This window comes from Balaenoptera borealis (genome assembly GCF_965194805.1).
Source record: "Balaenoptera borealis genome assembly, contig: HAP1_SCAFFOLD_2219, whole genome shotgun sequence".
NCBI lineage: Eukaryota > Metazoa > Chordata > Mammalia > Artiodactyla > Balaenopteridae > Balaenoptera > Balaenoptera borealis.
In genome coordinates this window covers 32,590-50,703 of record NW_028122064.1, presented here as the reverse complement: position 1 = coordinate 50,703, position 18,114 = coordinate 32,590, and the positions used below count along the sequence as shown (strand labels likewise).

General features: G+C 43.5%; 1 protein-coding gene and 1 long non-coding RNA gene across 4 annotated transcripts in view; one reads left to right on the top strand and one right to left on the bottom strand.

Annotated features, from left to right (window-relative positions):
* The first annotated feature begins 10,069 nt into the window (after nt 1–10,069).
* LOC309622351 (ankyrin-3-like) overlaps nt 10,070–18,114 on the top strand; it is a 38,079-nt gene continuing 30,034 nt past the window's right edge. For 2 of the 3 annotated variants that reach the window (XM_082409448.1, XM_082409447.1), the window contains exon 1: nt 16,518–16,652. In XM_082409448.1, coding sequence (XP_082265574.1) covers nt 16,637–16,652 — 16 coding nt within the window. In that variant the 5' untranslated portion in view covers nt 16,518–16,636. Of the gene's footprint in view, nt 10,808–16,517; nt 16,653–18,114 lie in introns of those variants that run through there. The other variant, XM_082409449.1, reaches the window with a different exon arrangement.
* LOC309622352 lies at nt 11,560–18,107 on the bottom strand. The gene is made up of 2 exons (XR_014240747.1): nt 16,962–18,107; nt 11,560–16,592 (listed from the first exon to the last, which is right to left on the bottom strand). It is a non-coding gene; the product is annotated as an uncharacterized lncRNA (long non-coding RNA).

The following is an 18,114-nucleotide window of genomic DNA, read 5'->3' as shown; positions in this document are numbered from 1 at the left end:
CTTAGATTAATTTCTCAAAAAAAATTTTCAGAAAAATAAGGCTAAAAATGTTATCAATTAATGGCCTAAGGGAACAATGGAGCCAAGTTACAGAGTAGAACAGAGGTTGAAGTGTCAGCACAGCAGAGCTACAGAGACAATTTTAAGCAGGTGATAAGCCTACATGTTCTACAGGTAAGGGGTAAACAGAGCTCCTCAGAGGGCCAGACTGATTCACAAATACCTTAATGCTCTACTTTCTTCTTTCCCAGAAAATACGTGACACGCATATAAAATTAATATACATGCAAAATTATTGTTGATTCTAGTACCACTTAGAGTCTTATGTATTGCAATTCAGTTTGTAACTAAAAAGAAAGAAAAAATGAAATTGGGAGAGAGCAGGGGGAGGGAGGGAGGGAAGAAGGAGAAGGAAGAGAGAAAGGAGGGAGAGAGGGAGGAAGGAAAAAAGGAAAAAGAGAAGAAAATTGAGATTAAGATTCGAGTTGTCTTCTAATTTGAGTCTCCCTCCCAGGAGACTTCACCATTGGCTTTGGTTCAACGATGATTTTACATTGTAAATTCCTATAAAATGTATTTTGTCAATTTAAAAAAATGTATAATACTGTTATTTTAGCTTGCAGGATTCTAGTGGGTTGGGTTATAGTAATAGATTTAAAGAACTATAGATGGGACATAATGAGAACTGGAATTAAGCCATGGAAAGTAAAAACCCAAAAGGCAGCTCTGTGAAATAGGACTCCGCTGAACAGGTTTGCGAAATAACTGGGTGACACAACCCTTGCTGGGAAGAATTATTTAATTCTTAGCTTCTTACAATTCTGATAGGACTATAGAAGCTCTTTCAGGATCAAATGTAGACACTAAATATTAAAAGAAAAAAGTAAGAGTCTAAGTACACTTAGATATAACTGTCAGTTAGGTATACCACAATCTACCAGATTGTGAAGTTTCCTATTAAAGGAAATCCAAAAATCTGGAAACCAGATTCCAATATCCATCAAGGAGCACAGAAGGGGTTAATGAAGCAGAATAAAGCTGTCTGACCCAGGAAAAAACTAATTATGCGTACTAAAATTGCTATCCACTGGTCCTTTGGAATTGAAGCAGTAGAAATCTAAAGGTTTGACATCAGGCTTGAGCCTCTCAGAATTTAAATTCTTAACCAAAATCTGTATATTTTTCTTAAAGAGTAAGATTCTTACTTTATGTAGTGGGTCAAAATCTTTGGATACATTATTTATAAAAACTTATTTTAAAAATTCTAAAAAAATAAAAATAATTGTCAGTAGGTATAGGTTTGAGATATAATAAAGCACTAACGTTCCATCAGATATCATGAGAGAGTCAAGCTCACCTCAGCTTTGTACCCAAATCAGTGCCTAATGGAAGCCCCAGCAAAGTGAAATCCACAGATTTCAGAGAACTCAAAGGGCAGATTAGTAACCTGTAGTCCAAGCTCTCCATTATACTGATGAGAAAGTAAAGCCCAAATAAATGTTGAGTGACTTACCCAACCAGGTTAGTGGCAGAGTGGGACAAGAAGACAGATGTGAAAGTCTGTGGAATTAGGTCATCTCTTTCATAGCTACTTGAACGTGACCTGTGTTCTTATATAGAGAACCCAAGAATGAATTTTTTTTACTGGGGGAAATGTCCTATAGGACCTCTTCTCACCGAATGCTTTGGACTATCCTCATCTCCTACTCATCGTAATAAATAAATCAGACTATTATGTTTTCAGCTTTACGGATCTGGAAAGAAGCCTTGGAGATTAGCTTGCCTCCAGGTCCTCCAAGGGAGTGGTGACTGTTATGCAGAAATTGTCCTTCGCCTGAAATTTTATCATTTTACAAATACCTGTTCAATCCTAACATCCAGCCAGCCTTTTGCCTGATATCTCTCTGCTTACAATTGACCTTTCAAACAGACATTACATAGTTGCATGCTACTCTCGGCATAAAGTCAAAATGAAATACCAGACGCAGAGACCTAATCTTAGTCTCTGGTGTATCCCCAGAGCCTAGCACAGGGCCTTGCACACGGCAGCTCTCCAATATGTGTTTGCACGGCTGCATCCAAGAGGAGGGAGACTGAAAGGAAAGGATAGTTTTACAGGTTTCTGAGAACAGGCAAGATGGAGAAAATTTGCTTGCCCTGCTCCCTTTTCCTGCCATTATACCCCTTCTCACTGAGACAGCCCTAGCCTACATATTGACTCGATAAACAGCTTTCTAATGACTCTCCCAAGGGGCGTCTGCATTGCAAAGAATAGTTCGTGAATTTAAAAGAATTTCCAGCTAAAGAAAAAGACCTGCGGGCTGAGACAGAGGCCTTTATTCTAAAACAAAGTCCATCCTGTCTTTGGAATTATATAGTGACCCTCATCCACACTGTACACTTACCCAGCCATGTACTTTCCAGTTAGTCTCACAGATATCTCATCCTGCCCTAAACGTACCCCCCAAAACAGTGTCTCTTCCCACCCTTCTCCATCCCAGTAAATGGCTCCATCACCCAAGCCAAAATACGTGGTTCTGCACATTCTCCCTTATCCAGTCCATCAACAAGTCATATCGATTCTGCTTCCAGAATGCATCCCACCTCCCTCCGCTTCCCCCTGCCGCCACCCTAATCCTCCCCGCCGACATTCCACCCGTGGAATACTGCACGGGCCTCTTGACGTGTCTCCACGTCTGCGCTTCCCCCACAGACCCAGCCTTCTGCACAGCATTCTTAGCAATCTTCTAAAAATGGAAATCGGATCATGTTATTCCATTCCCCAGTTTCAAACCCTCCGAAGCTCACAGCTACGTTTTCAAGATTCATTCAAGTGGTTGCATATAATTGTAGCTCATTCATTTTCATTTCTATATAATATTCCATATGCCTCTATCATAAGTTGTCCATTCTTTTTTTTTTTTTTTTAATAGAATGTCAAAGTTGGATGTAACATTTTTTTTTAAGGTCAACTCTCTCATTTTATAATTTTTATTTATTTATTTATTTATTTAGGGCTGTGTTGGGTCTTCGTCTCTGTGCGAGGGCTTTCTCTAGTTGCGGCAAGCGGGGGCCACTCTTCATCGCGGTGCGCGGGCCTCTCACTATCGCGGCCTCTCTTGTTGCGGAGCACAGGCTCCAGACGCGCAGGCTCAGTAATTGTGGCTCACGGGCCCAGCTGCTCCGCGGCATGTGGGATCTTCCCAGACCAGGGCTCGAACCCGTGTCCCCTGCATTGGCAGGCAGACTCTCAACCACTGCGCCACCAGGGAAGCCCCCAAGTTGTCCATTCTAATGTTGATGGAAATGTGGGTTGTTTCCAGTGTGGAGTTGCTGCAAACCTTATGTATGTTTCCTGGTACACATACATATGTGTACATTTCCACAGGGTATAGACCTAGGATGGTAGTTTTTGGGTTGTAGGTTATGCAAAGACAACAGAATTCATCCAAACCAGGTAGGGCTAAAGTAGGATTATAAAATTAGATAGGGAGGCTATTTTTTTAAAAAAACAGGAAAATAGTATCATAAAGAAAGCGATTACCATGAGGAGGGAGGAGGAGGTGTGATGGGGATAGGAATGTGAGAGGCGGCTTCTGAGGTGCTGATGTCCTAGTTCTTAACCTCTGTGGTATTTATTTTACACCAATCTGTTAAAATATATGTTTACATGTTACGTACTCATCTGTGGGGTTGCTGTATTTAGTGATAAAAGTAGCCCCCCCTCTAAATAATACACATACAACCCCCAAAAGAGTACAGAGACAAAGCTAAAATAAAAACTTCCCAAGGCTTTATGATGCACTTAGAGTAAAACTCAGGGCTCTTCCGTGGTCAGTGAGTCCTTTGTGATATGGCCCCTGGTCACCTCTTTTCCATTCTGTCAATCACACTTTTTGATTTCTTCCTAATACTCATCTCAATATATTAGTCATTAATTTCAGAGGGCTGCAAACTTTTTCTGTAAAGGGCCAACGGTTAATATTTTCAAATTTTCAGGCCACGTGGTCTGTGTCCCAGCTACTCAACTCTGCCTTTGTAGCCAGAAGCAGCCAGAGACAATATCTAACTAAACAAATGGGCATGACTTGGGGGCAATACAACTTTACAAAAATAGGCAGGAGACTGGATTTTGCCCAGACTGTAGTTTGCCACATTTTGATTAATTTTATTTTCTTTCAAAGTAGGCTTTTAGCTCCCTGGGAGCAGAGCTGTGTTTATCACTGTCATAGCACTTAGGACATAGACATAGACGTCCTCATGTGGGGGTGGGGAGCGCATCCACACATTTACCTGGGTCTCTATCCCCCTCCCCCCAGGATTCCATATAGATGAACCCTCTCAACATTACAAACAAGGGGCTTACCATTTATTGAGCCCTTTCTGTGTGCTAGGCATTAAGCTCCATACATTTCATGCATTATGTCCTTTAACTCTCACAGTGACCCTCTAAGTTAGAGCCATTGGTATTCCCATTTTACAGATGTGGAAAATCAGTTCCAGCAAGGTTAACGACCTTGGTCAAGGTCACGCAAGTCAGTGCAGGGGCTGATACTCAAATCCCTGTCTCTAACCTCTAACCTCCATGGTGCCTGGTAATTTAGATAAGAGCCGCACAGCGATCGGATTATTGTAAGTTTTAAATGAGTTAATGTGTAAAGTTTAGCCCAGACATCTCAGTGAACGTTAGTTACAAGGCACCTTATCTTGCTTAATTTTCTCAAAGTAGTTGAGAGCATTTTTGGTACTATCATTACTCCTAGTTTACATTTAGTCCTAATTCAAAGTCCTAATTTAAAGTTTTATTAATCCTCATTTTTACTAAGGAATCCAAGGCTGAAAGAGTTTAAGATATTTGTTCAGGTTCTCAAGCCAAGGAAACTGGAATTTGAATTTAGTTTTTTTGACTTTCAATGAGATGATGTAAGAGAACACATGAAAGTGACAAGGAAATTCACAAGAAGGGGAGGTGAGTGACAGCCTCAAGAAGGCTGAATTTTACGGAATAGACAGAATGTGGACAAGCAGAAGTTTGGGGGGGTGGGGAGAAGGGTGGGGACTGGAAAGAAGTGTTCCAAGTTCAAGGTCAAAGCATCAGAGACAGGAAGCAGAAGACCCCACGGAAGAGCTCGGCATGAGACGGGGGAGCCGGGCACTGGCCTTGGAGAGGACCCTCTGGCAGGGCACGGGGTGGAAGGGAAAACTCCAGGCACACTGACAATAAGAGGAAGAGGAGTGCCAGAGGATATGGAGAGAGAGTGGTGAACAATGGAGAGAGAAACCAGAAGAGTGAGTTCCAGAGGACGCCCTGGGAGAAGCTTGCCTGGGAAGGTCCAGTCAGATGAGCACAGGCCATTTGGGAATCCCTGCTGACCTCAGCAACTACCACGTCCAGGACCTCGTGGATTCAGACCCAGAATAAGTAGGTCTCATGTAGTGTATGTTTTTCCCTCAAGAAGCTGTGACAGATGAGCAGCTGGAGCAGCCTGTGGCACGAATGGGAACAGGAACTGTTGAAGAGCTGTCAGGGAATCAGCATGTTTATTGACCAAGGTCAATAGGTGGTTTCTTCATTTGCCCAAAACAGGTTGTAATTTTGTTCTTTTAATAAATTTATTTATTTATTTATTTTTGGCTGCATTGGGTCTTCGTTGCTGCGCGTGGGCTTTTCTCTAGTTGCGGCGTGCGGGCTTCTCATTGCGGTGGCTTCTCTTGTTGTGGAGCACGGGCTCTGAGACACGTGGGCTTCAGTAGTTGTGACACACGGGCTCAGTAGTTGTGGTGCACGGGCTTCGTTGCTCCGCGGCATGTGGGATCTTCCCAGACCAGGGCTCGAACCCGTGTCCCCTGTGTCGGCAGGCGGATTCTCAACCACTGTGCCACCATGGAAGCCCAACAAGTTGTAATTTTGAATAAGATTTCCCCCCCACCCCCAATTCTTTTAGTCCCTGCCCATCTACCCAGAACGTCTGACCTGCTTCATGGGGAAGTGGGATCTCACCTGGCCACCTGTACCCCCGCCCCCGACACTGGCATTCTTACTACAGAGAAAGAAGAGAGTGGAGGGTGACACCACGGAACATCAGCACCGAAAATGATTGGCCGGGGGAAGGCAGGATGGTGGGCAGAGGGTCTGGAACAGGAGGGGTTAGAGAACCAGGGGAAGATGTTAACACGTGGGAAGGGGTGGTCCGAGCACCTGGGCCAGAATCACACTGAGGATGAGAACTGACAGCAGGCCTGACCTGTCTTTACCTTGTATGTGCACACCCTGTGGGTGGAGGTAGGAGACAGAAGACAAACCAGTAACAGGTGCTTGTTGCCCTGCATGGTGAAAAGCAGTTTGGGTGGGGCTTCCCTGGTGGTGCAGTGGTTAAGAATCCACCTGCCAGTGCAGGGGACGCGGGTTCGAGCCCTGGTGTGGGAAGATCCCACATGCCACGGAGCAACTAAGCCCATGCGCCACAACTACTGAGCCTGCACTCTAGAGCCCGCCAGCCACAACTACTGAAGCCCACGTGCCTAGAGCCCGTGCTCTGTGACAAGAGAAGCCACCGCAATGAGAAGCCTGTGCACCACAATGAAGAGTAGCCCCCGCTCGCCGCAACTAGAGAAAGCCCGCGCACAGCAACAAAGACCCAATGCAGCCCCCCAAAATAAATAAAAATTTTAAAAAAAAAAAGCACTTTGGGTGTAAGAGAAGGAAGAGGCCAGATCCTTGCGTACAACATGCACATGATGCTGGCACTGCTTTATACCTGGGGGGCAGTGAGCGTCTTCCTGTTTTGCACACACGGTCCTTATACACCCAAGTAATGAAGGGCCAAGACCAGTGAGCTCTGGATGTGGGGTTGAGTCTAGACAAATAGCTAAGAAAGACTGAACAGAAGGAACCAAAGGGCATGACACGGCCACTTTGAATTTAGCAACCTAATTTCTCTGTACATAAGAACCATTTTAGTGCCTGATTTCACAGGGCTAGTTTGTGGCTAGTAATTTATTCATTTTCTAGTCTTCTTTAAAAGGGACATAGGTTTTAGGTAATGAGAACAGTGCAAGTAACCTTTCCACCTGCATTCTGTCTCTCTTCTTCGGTGTCTGTTTCACCAAGTCAGTATAACATCTAATCTTACTTAGGTGACTGAGGGTAATTTCTGGATTAGGGTTAAGGAGTACTGATAAAAATAGGAAAAAATTACAGTGTCTGTCCCAACATTGTCTTTTTCTAGCTCTTCACAGGAAAGACACAGAATTCTTTTTCCTTTCTGGGATGGGTTTGTTTATTAACCCAACCAAGATCACAGGGGATGTTTTTCATTGCTACATCTGGAAAGGTTCCAACACTGAGTCATGCGTGCTTACTTTAGAAACTATATCTAACCTGGATTAAGGAATAGTAAACTGCTATACAGTTTTTAAAAAGAGATACATCTAGCCACAAAGAACAGAATAATGTTTAAGAGGAAAGAGTCAAATTGACTTTGTACTCTTAAAAAAAAATCATCCTGAGCAGAAAAGAGTGATTTGTTCCATGGGATAACGGCTACTTGTTCTTGTTGTTGCTTAAGAGATGTGCAAACTTTGCCATTTAAGCCTGATTCCTTTTTGACCACCTATAAAGCCAGGATCTTACCGCCACCTGGAGTTAGGGAAATAAAGAAAGAAGACAGTGGGTGGCCCTCGGGTGAGAGATACACGAATCCCTTAAAATGACACGCACTTCTTTTTTTTTTTTTTTTGGTGCGTTTTGGGTCTTCATTGCTGCGCATGAGCTCTCTCTAGTTGCAGCGAGCGGGGGCTACTCTTTGTTGAGGTGTGCGGGCTTCTCATTGCGGTGGCCTCTCTTGTTGCAGAGCCCAGGCTCCAGTAGTTGTGCCCGTGGGCTCAGTAGTTGTGGCGTGCAGGCTCAGTAGTTGTGGTGCACGGGCTTCGTTGCTCCGCGGCATGTGGGATCTTCCCGGACCGGGGCTCGAACCCGTGTCCCCTGCTTCGGCAGGTGGATTCTTAACCACTGCACCACCAGGGAAGCCCGACACGCACTTCTTAAGACCACCTATGTCACCCATTGCTCATCTAACCATTGTTTCAACTTACCCCATTGCTCTCACATCTTTTGAGAAGGAAAGCAAGACAACAGTATATTCCAGAACTTACTTTCTGTTTTGAAAGGACAACCACTGCTGCCAGGAGATGCTGGAAAACAAAGGGTTGAAGCGAAGGACCCAGCATCTGCTCCTTCCTGACGGAGGAGGCAGCTGGGGAGGGGAGGGGGCAGGAGAGAGAGCTCACTGCATTCTCTACCTTGGGCTTGGGCAGCCTCGCCCTGAGCCTCCTTCCATCCCGGAAGATAATGGAGTCCCAAGCATCCACTGGTCCTCCAGCCTGACCCAGAAGTGCCTGTGCCACACACAGGGACCTCGGGAAGTAGGTGGCACAGCCCCTCCACTGTCGACACAACATCTCCTTCCTTTTATCAGCCTCTCAGAATGTGCACCGGAGTCCTTGCCAACTGCAAAACGAAAAGTGAAATGCGTGAGCATCTGGAATCTAAGTAACTTTCCCCTTATTTATTGTGTGACTCTAGGTTAGAATTAGACTTTTAGAGCTAAAGTTTGGGACTTCCCTGGAGGTCCAGTGGTTAAGACTCCGTGCTTCCACTGCAGGGGGCACGGGTTCGATCCCTGGTCCAGGAACTAAGATCCCACAAGCCACGCGGTGCAACCAAAAAAAAAAAAAAAAGAAAAAAGAACTAAAGTTTGAGTGGATGAGCGTCCTCATACTACCATATGCCTCTTCCCTCCTACTCTTGCTTCCGTGCTCTTCTGACTATGCAAATATCGGAAGATTGAGGGAAAAGACATGAGCAAATAGAGTCATTTGGATTCTTCATGATGAAAACTTACTGTCTAAACATTAGGGGAGCTAGACATCTTATTATAAAGTTTTGAATTTATGGAAAAGATTTTCTCTTCAAAATTATCTGGATTTTTATGTTCCTTATTTGAACCTTCCAAAAAATAAAATAGGCTGAGTCTCATTTGCCTTTATTTGTCTCTAAAAGGGTTAATAATACCATGGAGTTGCTGAGATGATGAAAAGAAATAATATACACATAAAGCACTTAGAGCAGTGACCAGCGTACAGTAGATGCTCAAAAAATGGCAGTCCTTCTTTTTTCGTAATCAGATGGATACGACTATCTATGTATCCTGTTTCCTGCTCTAGGATTAGAATTAGGCCAGGACAGCACCAGAGGAAGGGAGAGAGCTTTGAGAGTTTCAGTCTTCAGTTTAAACAAAAACAGAAACAATGTGGGTCAACAAAGTCATTGCATTGTCACCCATTAATGGGTTTATGTTGCTTGTCACTCGGATGGCAATTGTTAGTCTATAATCCAATTTCAAGGGCCCTAAAAATCTAAGCCAACCAGCCCATTTCCTACAAGTCAGTTGCCTGTAACTTTAGTAAAGCCGGCTGCTCGCTGGTCTCCAGCATTCCCGTTCTGTCCCTCCTGGCTGCATCCTGTGGCCTGGGATGGCCAACTTCCCGTTTCCACCCCTCTATCCCTGCCTGTACTCACACACTCTCCATTCAGCATCTGCCAGATCTGCAGTCCCACGTGCTGCCCTCTTCCTTTGTGCTCTTGTAATACTTTGTAACTTCTCACACACACTTTCTGTCCTGGTGGCAAGGTGGGGAAGCGCCTGGCAACCCGACGGCGTGGGTTCTAATCCAGGCTCCTCCGCTAACGAGGTGTGTGAGTTTTGAAAAATAACTCTGAATCTGTTTCTTCATCTGTAAACTGGGAATAACAGTACCTGCTTCACAGGGTTGCAGATTAAGTGAGACGTGCTTGTAAAGTGCTCAGTTAGCAAGCACAGCGTGTAGCACGTACAAAGCACGATCTCAGTAGGAACCAGCAGGAGTCGGAGTGCAGTATTTGTATCATGGTTTGTGTCCTGGTGTCAGCTTCTTTACTAGAGGCTAAATGCCTCAAAGGCAGCAGTTGGCTTTGCTCCTAACATAGGTCCTAGCCCAGCGCTCCACTGTCTAACCACTCAAAGTGGTTAGACAGTGGAGCAAGTCACCTGGGGGCTTGTTATCCATGCAGAATCTCAGGGCTACCCTAGACCTATGGAATCAGCATCTGCATTTTCACAAGGTCCCCAGCTGATAAAATACATCCCTTGAAATTTGAGGAACACTGCGCTCATTCCTTGAATTCACTTGCTGAGCTGATATTTTAATTATGCTCCTGATAGCCGCTAGGAAAACAGACACTGAATTCTATAGAATCAGTGCTGCCATTAGATCACTGTCATTTGTAAGGATCCTTTAGACCAGTGGTTCTCAAAGTGTGGTCCCTGGACCAGCAGCATCGGATTCACTTGGGAACTTGTCAGAAATGCGAGTTTTCAGGTGATTCTAATGCATCCTCCAGGTTGAGAACCACGGCTTTAGAACCCTGGGAAGCTACCAGAAGTACCACATTAATATTGTGCACTCCCTTCTTCCTGCCTTGTTTCGTGTCATTTCTTCTCTTCCATGTCTTAAAGAGGCAAGTAAGGTCAAATATCGTACGTATCGTTTCCTCTTTGCCGGATACTTGCTGGTGCACATACACATCTTAATGTCTACCTGGCAGACTGACATTTGTCAAAATACCTTTTAGGGTGTATGGAACACACAGATGACTTATCTGCAGTCCCTGTATTTTGTTTTGTTTTGTTAATTTTATTCATTTTTTGAATAGGTGATAGACGCACATGGTATAAAATTCCCAAGGTACAAGAGTTTACGGTGAAAAGTAAGTCTCCCTCCTTCTTGCTCCAGTAATAGAGTTCCTTTCTCCAACAGCAATCACTGACCTTTCATCTCACACATTTATTGAGCACCTAATATGTGCCAGGCATTGTTCTGGGCACTGGATATGGAACGCAAAGACAAAACCTCCTGCCTTCATGGAGCTGATATTTTGCTTACTGATTTCTTGTTGTATTTGTTCAATAGCATAGAGTTTGGCAGTAGTTAAAAGTAGGGCTCTGTAGTCAAACCAACTAATTTTGAATCCAATTTTCCCCACGTTCTAAGTAATCTTAGCTATTTATTCTACCACTGTGAACTGGGTTTTCTTTATCTTGAAGTGGAGATAACAATTCTATTCTATAAGGTTGTTGTGAGAATTACGTGAGATAATACTTATAAAGCACCAAACAGTGCCTAGAACATAGTAAATGCTCAATAAATATAGTTGTTGATTATAATGATGTGATCTCATTCTACTATTCTATAACGTAGACTAGAAATGGCTAAAGGATTTATTTTCCCAGTAGCTTACATTTCCTCTCTTTGCTATGTGATGATCAAAAAAACCACTTTTTTCAGAACAAGCACAGTAAATTTGTCTTCTCAATTCTGATCATTAACTGCTCCTCAGTAAGACTATTCACTGAGTTCTATGAAGTAATCAACTCCTAATCAATCACTAGAGCATAGAGACTGTGTTCCTCTTTATTCTTTTTAATCTAGCTTTTTTTGAAATCCCATGTAATTTGGACATTTTCTACTATCATTTCATTTGGAGGTGTTTTGTAGCATTATTTTCAGCTTCCTAATGTTACAAAGTACATTCCTTGGGGAGATTCTGCATTTCGCATCAGAGGGATTAAACACTTCTGAGAAAGTTTCTGACAATATACTTTGATATAGTTACCTTAAGGAATATTCTTTGTGATGCTAGTCTCCAGCCAGATGGGAAAGCAACTTTCAACCACTGGAAAAGCAACAGAAGTATTCCTCGGTAGTGGTCTTAAGATGGAAAAGAATAGAAGAAAATTACATGCAAAAAAAAAAAAAAAGAAAGAAAGAGAAGAAAAGAAATCCTAGGGCATGAAAACGCTTAAATAATAAGCCAAGAACTGTTTCATTTATTCACCATGAAAAATCATTAGCGGGCATAATGAAGGATTGCAAGGAAGTTGGGTTAGGTATATTTCCCCATGTACTGATTCGGGACCAGTGAGTTGAATTCTGAAAGGGAATGAGGCACAGCTACGTGACCAACCACAGTCCTGATAACCATTTACTATATTCTCTTTGTCTCCTTTGTCCCTGATTCTATTTGGTATTATTTCCTGGTAGACAGAGTGCATGAATCTTTGGAGGGTTGACTGTAGTCCAGGAAACCTGTTCTCTGAACCTCCTCATCATAGGACTGGGAGGCAGGGGTAGCTGCGAAATTGACGTGAAATGCCTCTGGACAGCTTTTATTATTTGGGGAATGGTGAGATCAAGGTAGATTTGGGGTGTTTGGGTTTTTCTTTGAACATTTTCCAGCCTCTGGTATTTTATTGTCAGAAATGGATTAGCAGTAAGAACATCAGTGCTCATAATTTTGAAAGGCGTAAAGTCCCTTCCATATAGGTGAGGCCTCCTCTGGTGGCGCTTACCCATGTGCTTCTCCCAGACTTTGTCTACGCTAATCGTAGAACGCGCTGCAGAGCTCACTCTAATTGATTAGGGGTGCATTAGGCACTCTGTCTGTGACCGTTTTGCCTTACCTTTGGACCTTGTCATTTTTCATTCCCCTCTGTTCCCACTACTTATTACCTCTGAGCTCAGTGGTTTAATTTATTATCATCGTCTCCTGTGGTTGTGTGAGTTAACAGGGCTCAGCTGGGTTCTAGACAGCCTTCAGGAGTTTGCAGTCAGATGGTAGCTAAGGTGGGAGTCACATGGCCAGACGTTCAGTGTGACGTCATCGTTCGAGGGTCTGTCACCTCGGCTGGGATGGCTGGAACAGCTGAGAGCTGACTGGCATCTCTCTCCACATGGCTACCTTGACTTTCTTTACACCTTTACATGAGGTGGCCTCATGGTAGTCAAATTTCTTGCCTTGGGATTGACTTCCCCTTTGGAACGAGTACTCCAAAGAGACTCAGGCAGAAACTGCAAGGTATCCTTGAACTCAAAGTCCAAAGTCATGTAAAATCACTTCCCCTGTATTTTAGTGTTCAAACATTGAGCCAGTTCAGATTTAAACAAGGGCAGTACACAGGCATGGATACAAGGAGAGTTGGTTCATTGGATGGGGTAGAGAGGGCATTTTTAAACTCTAGCTACCACACCTTCTTTGCCAGAAAATAGTCAGATTTATCTTCAACACAACAGTTATGCCACTGCACCAAACGCTTCTAGGAAACACAAACCCACACGAGTGTTTAGTAAGTGAAAATTTGTGGGTTCTGGTAATACATATATTTTAACTAAATATATCTGATATTGTATGAGTGTTGTTCATTCATAGAAATATTACTTTTGTTATATTACAAATATAATTATTTGTACCTGTTGGTCAGAAGCTGTTACTAATCAAAATATTTTGGGATTATAGAATGCATTAGAGGCAGTTAACAAGATACGCAATATAGTTCATCTCATTCCTTTCTAATCTTTGGTATATTAGTGTGTCATACTATACAATAATTATAGAATATTTTGTTGATTGAAATGAGAGTTCGTTGTATTAATATTGTTCCTCCATTCATTCAATCAACAGGTATTTGTTGAGTATCTGTGATGAACCTGGCCCTGTGTTAGGCCATGCAAAGCAGGGAGGCTTGGTGCTATGGTTGGATTTTGCCCCAAGCAGTATCAATAGTAGCATTTTAAATGCTAACTGTATGAGTTCATGCATTCAGATGTTTGAACACTAAAGAAAGCTGTGTTACTGAATACTACTAACAGTTAGTGCTGACCCTTTCTTTGTGCATTATTTCATTTAATCCCCCCAAGAGGTCTTAGGATAGAGGCAGAGTTGTTATCCCAGTTTGGTAGAGGTTGAAACTATGACTCAAAGTAAACAGTATCCCAGAGTTCACCTAATCAATAAGTGATGAAGCTTGAAGTTGAATCCAGGCACCACCTACTATGCAAAATTGCATTCAAATAAGACCATTGCCTTTACCTCTAAATTCCGTGCCTTGTAAGAAATGTTTTCATCATTCTAAAATGGTAAATGCATAATTACTTAATTACTATTACTTAATAGTCATAAGACTACTTTAATCTTTGGCCAAGTGTATTGACAGCTCCCATCCCCATCCCAGCTCTGGGCTTCTTTTGGTTTCATAGAGACCATTTCTGAAGTCTAAGAAGGATATGTAGAAAAAGAATAGAAACTTAATTTTATTGAAATTTTACTGTATACCAGTCATCAAGCTTGGCATGCCAAATGAATACGAAGTTGCTGTGGCATGTAGATGGGGGAAAAAAAGCAAAACCCCCAACTTCTTTAATAAAAGCAATCATGAATTCCAAAAATATTGATGGGGCACTTACAATATGGCAGGTCCAGGAAAATCTGGGTTCTTGTTTTGGGGTTCTCATCTCACTCTTCCATGGGAGGGACCAAGCAGGTGTTTTTCCTGCCAATACACTCTGATAAGGGAAGCCCACATGAGGGACACCGAACTTAGGATGGTGAGTGGAGGATGGGAGGAGTTCTAGAAAGAGTCCAAGATTGGAGAAACTACTCAGGAGAAGAAGAGGGGTAAAGATTCCATCAAGGGAGTACACCCTATGTAGTGGTTCAAAGTCTAAAGAGTTTCAGGAATTCTAGGGACTGAAAGAATTATATGTAACTGAAGGGCAGGATGGGTGTGTAGGAGTGGCCGGAGAGATGCTGGCCAAGAAGTCATGAGGAAGGAACCTTTCTTTGCAGGTCTTGTTAGGAAGCTTGAATGAGCAAGCACCATTGAATCAGGCTTTGCTAAGTAGTTTGGATTTTTTTTTTTTTTTGGCCATACCATGTGGCATGCGGGATCTTAGTTCCCTGACCAGGGATCAAACCCGTGCCCCCTGCAGTGGAAGCATGGAATCTTAACCACTGGACACCCAGGAAGTCCCAGTAGTTTGGATTTTAAGTGCGCTTGTGGAAAACAGATTAACGTTCAGCCATTTTCTCCGTGTTACCCATGATTTCCCCTTCCATTCTTTATGGAGTTGGAAATGATTCTTTTTATTATGTTTATATTATTATTGGGGGGAATATTTTTCCATATGTACCAGGCATTATAAATGGCTTCCCTTCTCTTTCTGGGTGTTTTCAGTGTTGATTATAGCCGGGCGGATCAAATTAAAGCACCAGGTGTCGTATCGTCTGAATATTAGACGAGTCATTATTTATGCATTGATCCAGGAACCACAAATCTGTACCCCACCTCCTCAGTTCTACAGATGCACATTCCTGTATATTTAGATAACAGTCGAAGAGATAGATGCAATATATGCAAAAATGCTGCAGACCACTTCCTTCAAGATAATGTCAAAACCCTTGACCCTTTCTAGCCTGACGCTCCAGCCCTTCTGAGAAAAAGCAATTGAAATTGCCTCTCCCGTGTACCCAGATGGAGGACGCAGAAGTCCGGCTAGCTTTTTCCCTCCACTGCCAACAAAAACAGGGTGGAACAGCTGGGAAGGGAGGCCAGGAGCCCCAGAGAGAGGGAAGCGGTGGAACAGCGCGGTGACAGAAGCGCCTCCTTGGCCGCCTGCAGCCCCTCGAAGCCAAGACCTCCCCAGCCAACCCAGGCCCCTCCGCCTCTCCCCCTCTCCAGGGACCCCCTCCAGGAGGGAGGACCAGTTAGTGACTTTGATCGTATCAAAGAGTTGAAAGAGCTTGTGCTGAAGTTAAAACAGAATATGCACTCCATTTTCCCGGCTTGTCTCACTTCTCCTTTCCTGCGGCTCTGGATCAAAAGCAGCGGTGATATGCTTGCTCTCCAGTGCTTCTCGGAGAGTTCTGAGGATCACGGCCGCTTCCCTCTGCCCCACAGTTTCCCAACCTCAACCCGAGGACAGGTCCGCCCTCCCTTCCTCCCTCCCTCCCTCCCTCCCTTTTTTTTCCCCTCCTTCCACCTGACAGGGACCATAAATAACCCAGGCTCCTGGTGTTCCCAGCTGAGAACAAAGTTAAAGTTTGCCCGGAGCTCTCTGCCACTCCCTGCCTGGGCCACTTCTTTGTTTTCTTCTCCTGTTTTTCCTCTCTACCTGGGTTGGCCGTTTGTTCCTCCAGGTTGGAGAAGAGTCGCCTCCTAATTAAATGCAGCGGCTCGCTCGCCGGCTCTCCCTAGATTTCAGGCTGCCTCGGCTACCCGGTTAGGCACCGGGCATCGGTATCAAATTACCGAAAGCCTACACTGGAGCAGTCCTCATATTTACATACAAATAACTCAGGGGCTTGCATTTATGTCACCATTCGGTCCTGCTAGAGGCTTGCCAGAGGAGTTTTTAATCCAATCAGAAGGAGTTTTAAAAGGATGTCTGCGGAGTGATCAAAAAGGATCTTGATCTCAATGAAATGTAGCCAGATTTGGGGTCTGGTTTTTTGTTTTTTGTTTTATTTCATCTGAAATATTGAAAATCTTTGAACACTGATGGGCAGGAAAAGAGGTGTAATTCTTCAGTTGCTGGCGAGGAGATGAAGATGCTGAGAGGAACTTGGAGGAGGTGGTGAAGACAGTGGATCCAACCCAGGGATTGGTTTTGTTTGGGCTGATTTGGAGGTAGAGTCTAAATCACTGCTTCAGGGATTCCTGGAAACATCAGGAAAACATTTGATCAGCCCAGTCTGGTGGAAATGGCTTTGCCACAGAGTAAGATCTTTCTTTAAGTCGTATTTGTTGTGTGCTGTTTTTGTTTTCTATGTAGTGAATGTGCAAATAGCCCAGCTGTAAATAGTTACTTAAAATAATCTCTTGGTACCGGGTAGCCGGGTAGCTATGGAAAGTTGATCTGTTTGGTTTTTACACTTGCGAAAACGGTAGTTGATATTGGATTTTTAGACTTGATTGGTAGCTTAAAAGCTGAACTCTTGTGGTTTCCCAAGTTTAAATGAATGGAAATTATAAACAGGGCTGAATGAAGGACGGGAAAATAGAGCTGGAGTGGGTGAAATCGCTTACCTTTGAGAAAACGTAGCATGTACTCCTCTGAAATCCTGCTTGGCCAGCCAAGCTTGTACCCAGTAGAACAAGAGTCATAAAAAGGAGATAGGGTTTGCCTGTTTGTGAAAGGAACTTTTCCACAGCCCGTGCTGCATTTTGAGAAGGATGGGAAATGTCCCAGAGGGCAAAAGGCATCTGGAAAACCTGCCCTGTCACCCCTGGAATGTGGTTTATTCCCGTGTGAGGTCATGTTATACGTGCGTAGCTAGTAAAAGTATTTTATGCAATTAACTCTTTGTATAGATGGTTCAAGAGCAATTTATATCATCCTTCTTTACAACTGCTGAAGCCCCCATTTGATCTCTATTGAAGGTAGAGCTGCTTTCCAAGCAGGGTTCAAGCGCTGGGGCAGCTAGACTGAGTTGTTAATTTGATAGATTTCGAAACAGTTCAAAATGGATGTGTTTCAAGGTTCCCCAGTTGAGCAGTTGTAGTTCAGATTAAATAACTTGCTAGTTTTTTACATATCCCCAAATTGAAATCCTGGGTGTGAGAAGAACATTTAAAATAAAGTCGTTTCCCTTCCCACATATAATTTGCAGAACAGTAATGAAGAGGTGCCTCTTATTTTGCAATCCAGGTCCATTCAGACAAGCTGCCCTCATCGTGGTTGGGCCAGGAAAACTCTAGCTGACAGAAGAGATCAACCTTTCTAGTCAGCTGGGGCTTGAGGCAGGGAGGAAGGAGATACGGAAGTGGTTTAAAATTGGTACCTAATGCCAGGACCTCTTTCTGCTGCTTAAATTCACTATTTTTTTTTAAACATCTTTATTGGAGTATAATTGCTTTACAATGGTGTGTTAGTTTCTGCTTTATAACAAAGTGAATCAGCTATACATATACATATATCCCCATATCTCCTCCCTCTTGCGTCTCCCTCCCACCCTCCCTATCCCACGCCTCTAGGTGGTCACAATAAATTCACTATTGAAATGACGAACTAACCTCTACCTATACTTTTTCCTTCTAATGGCAGTTTCAAATATTATCCGGGGGGGGATGAGGGGAAGTGAACATGAGAAAAATGGGTGATGGGCCAATGACCGGAGGAGCAGTTTTCTCCCCAACAGACACATTTTCAAAAGGGAAGCTTCTGATTTGGGCTTGCTTT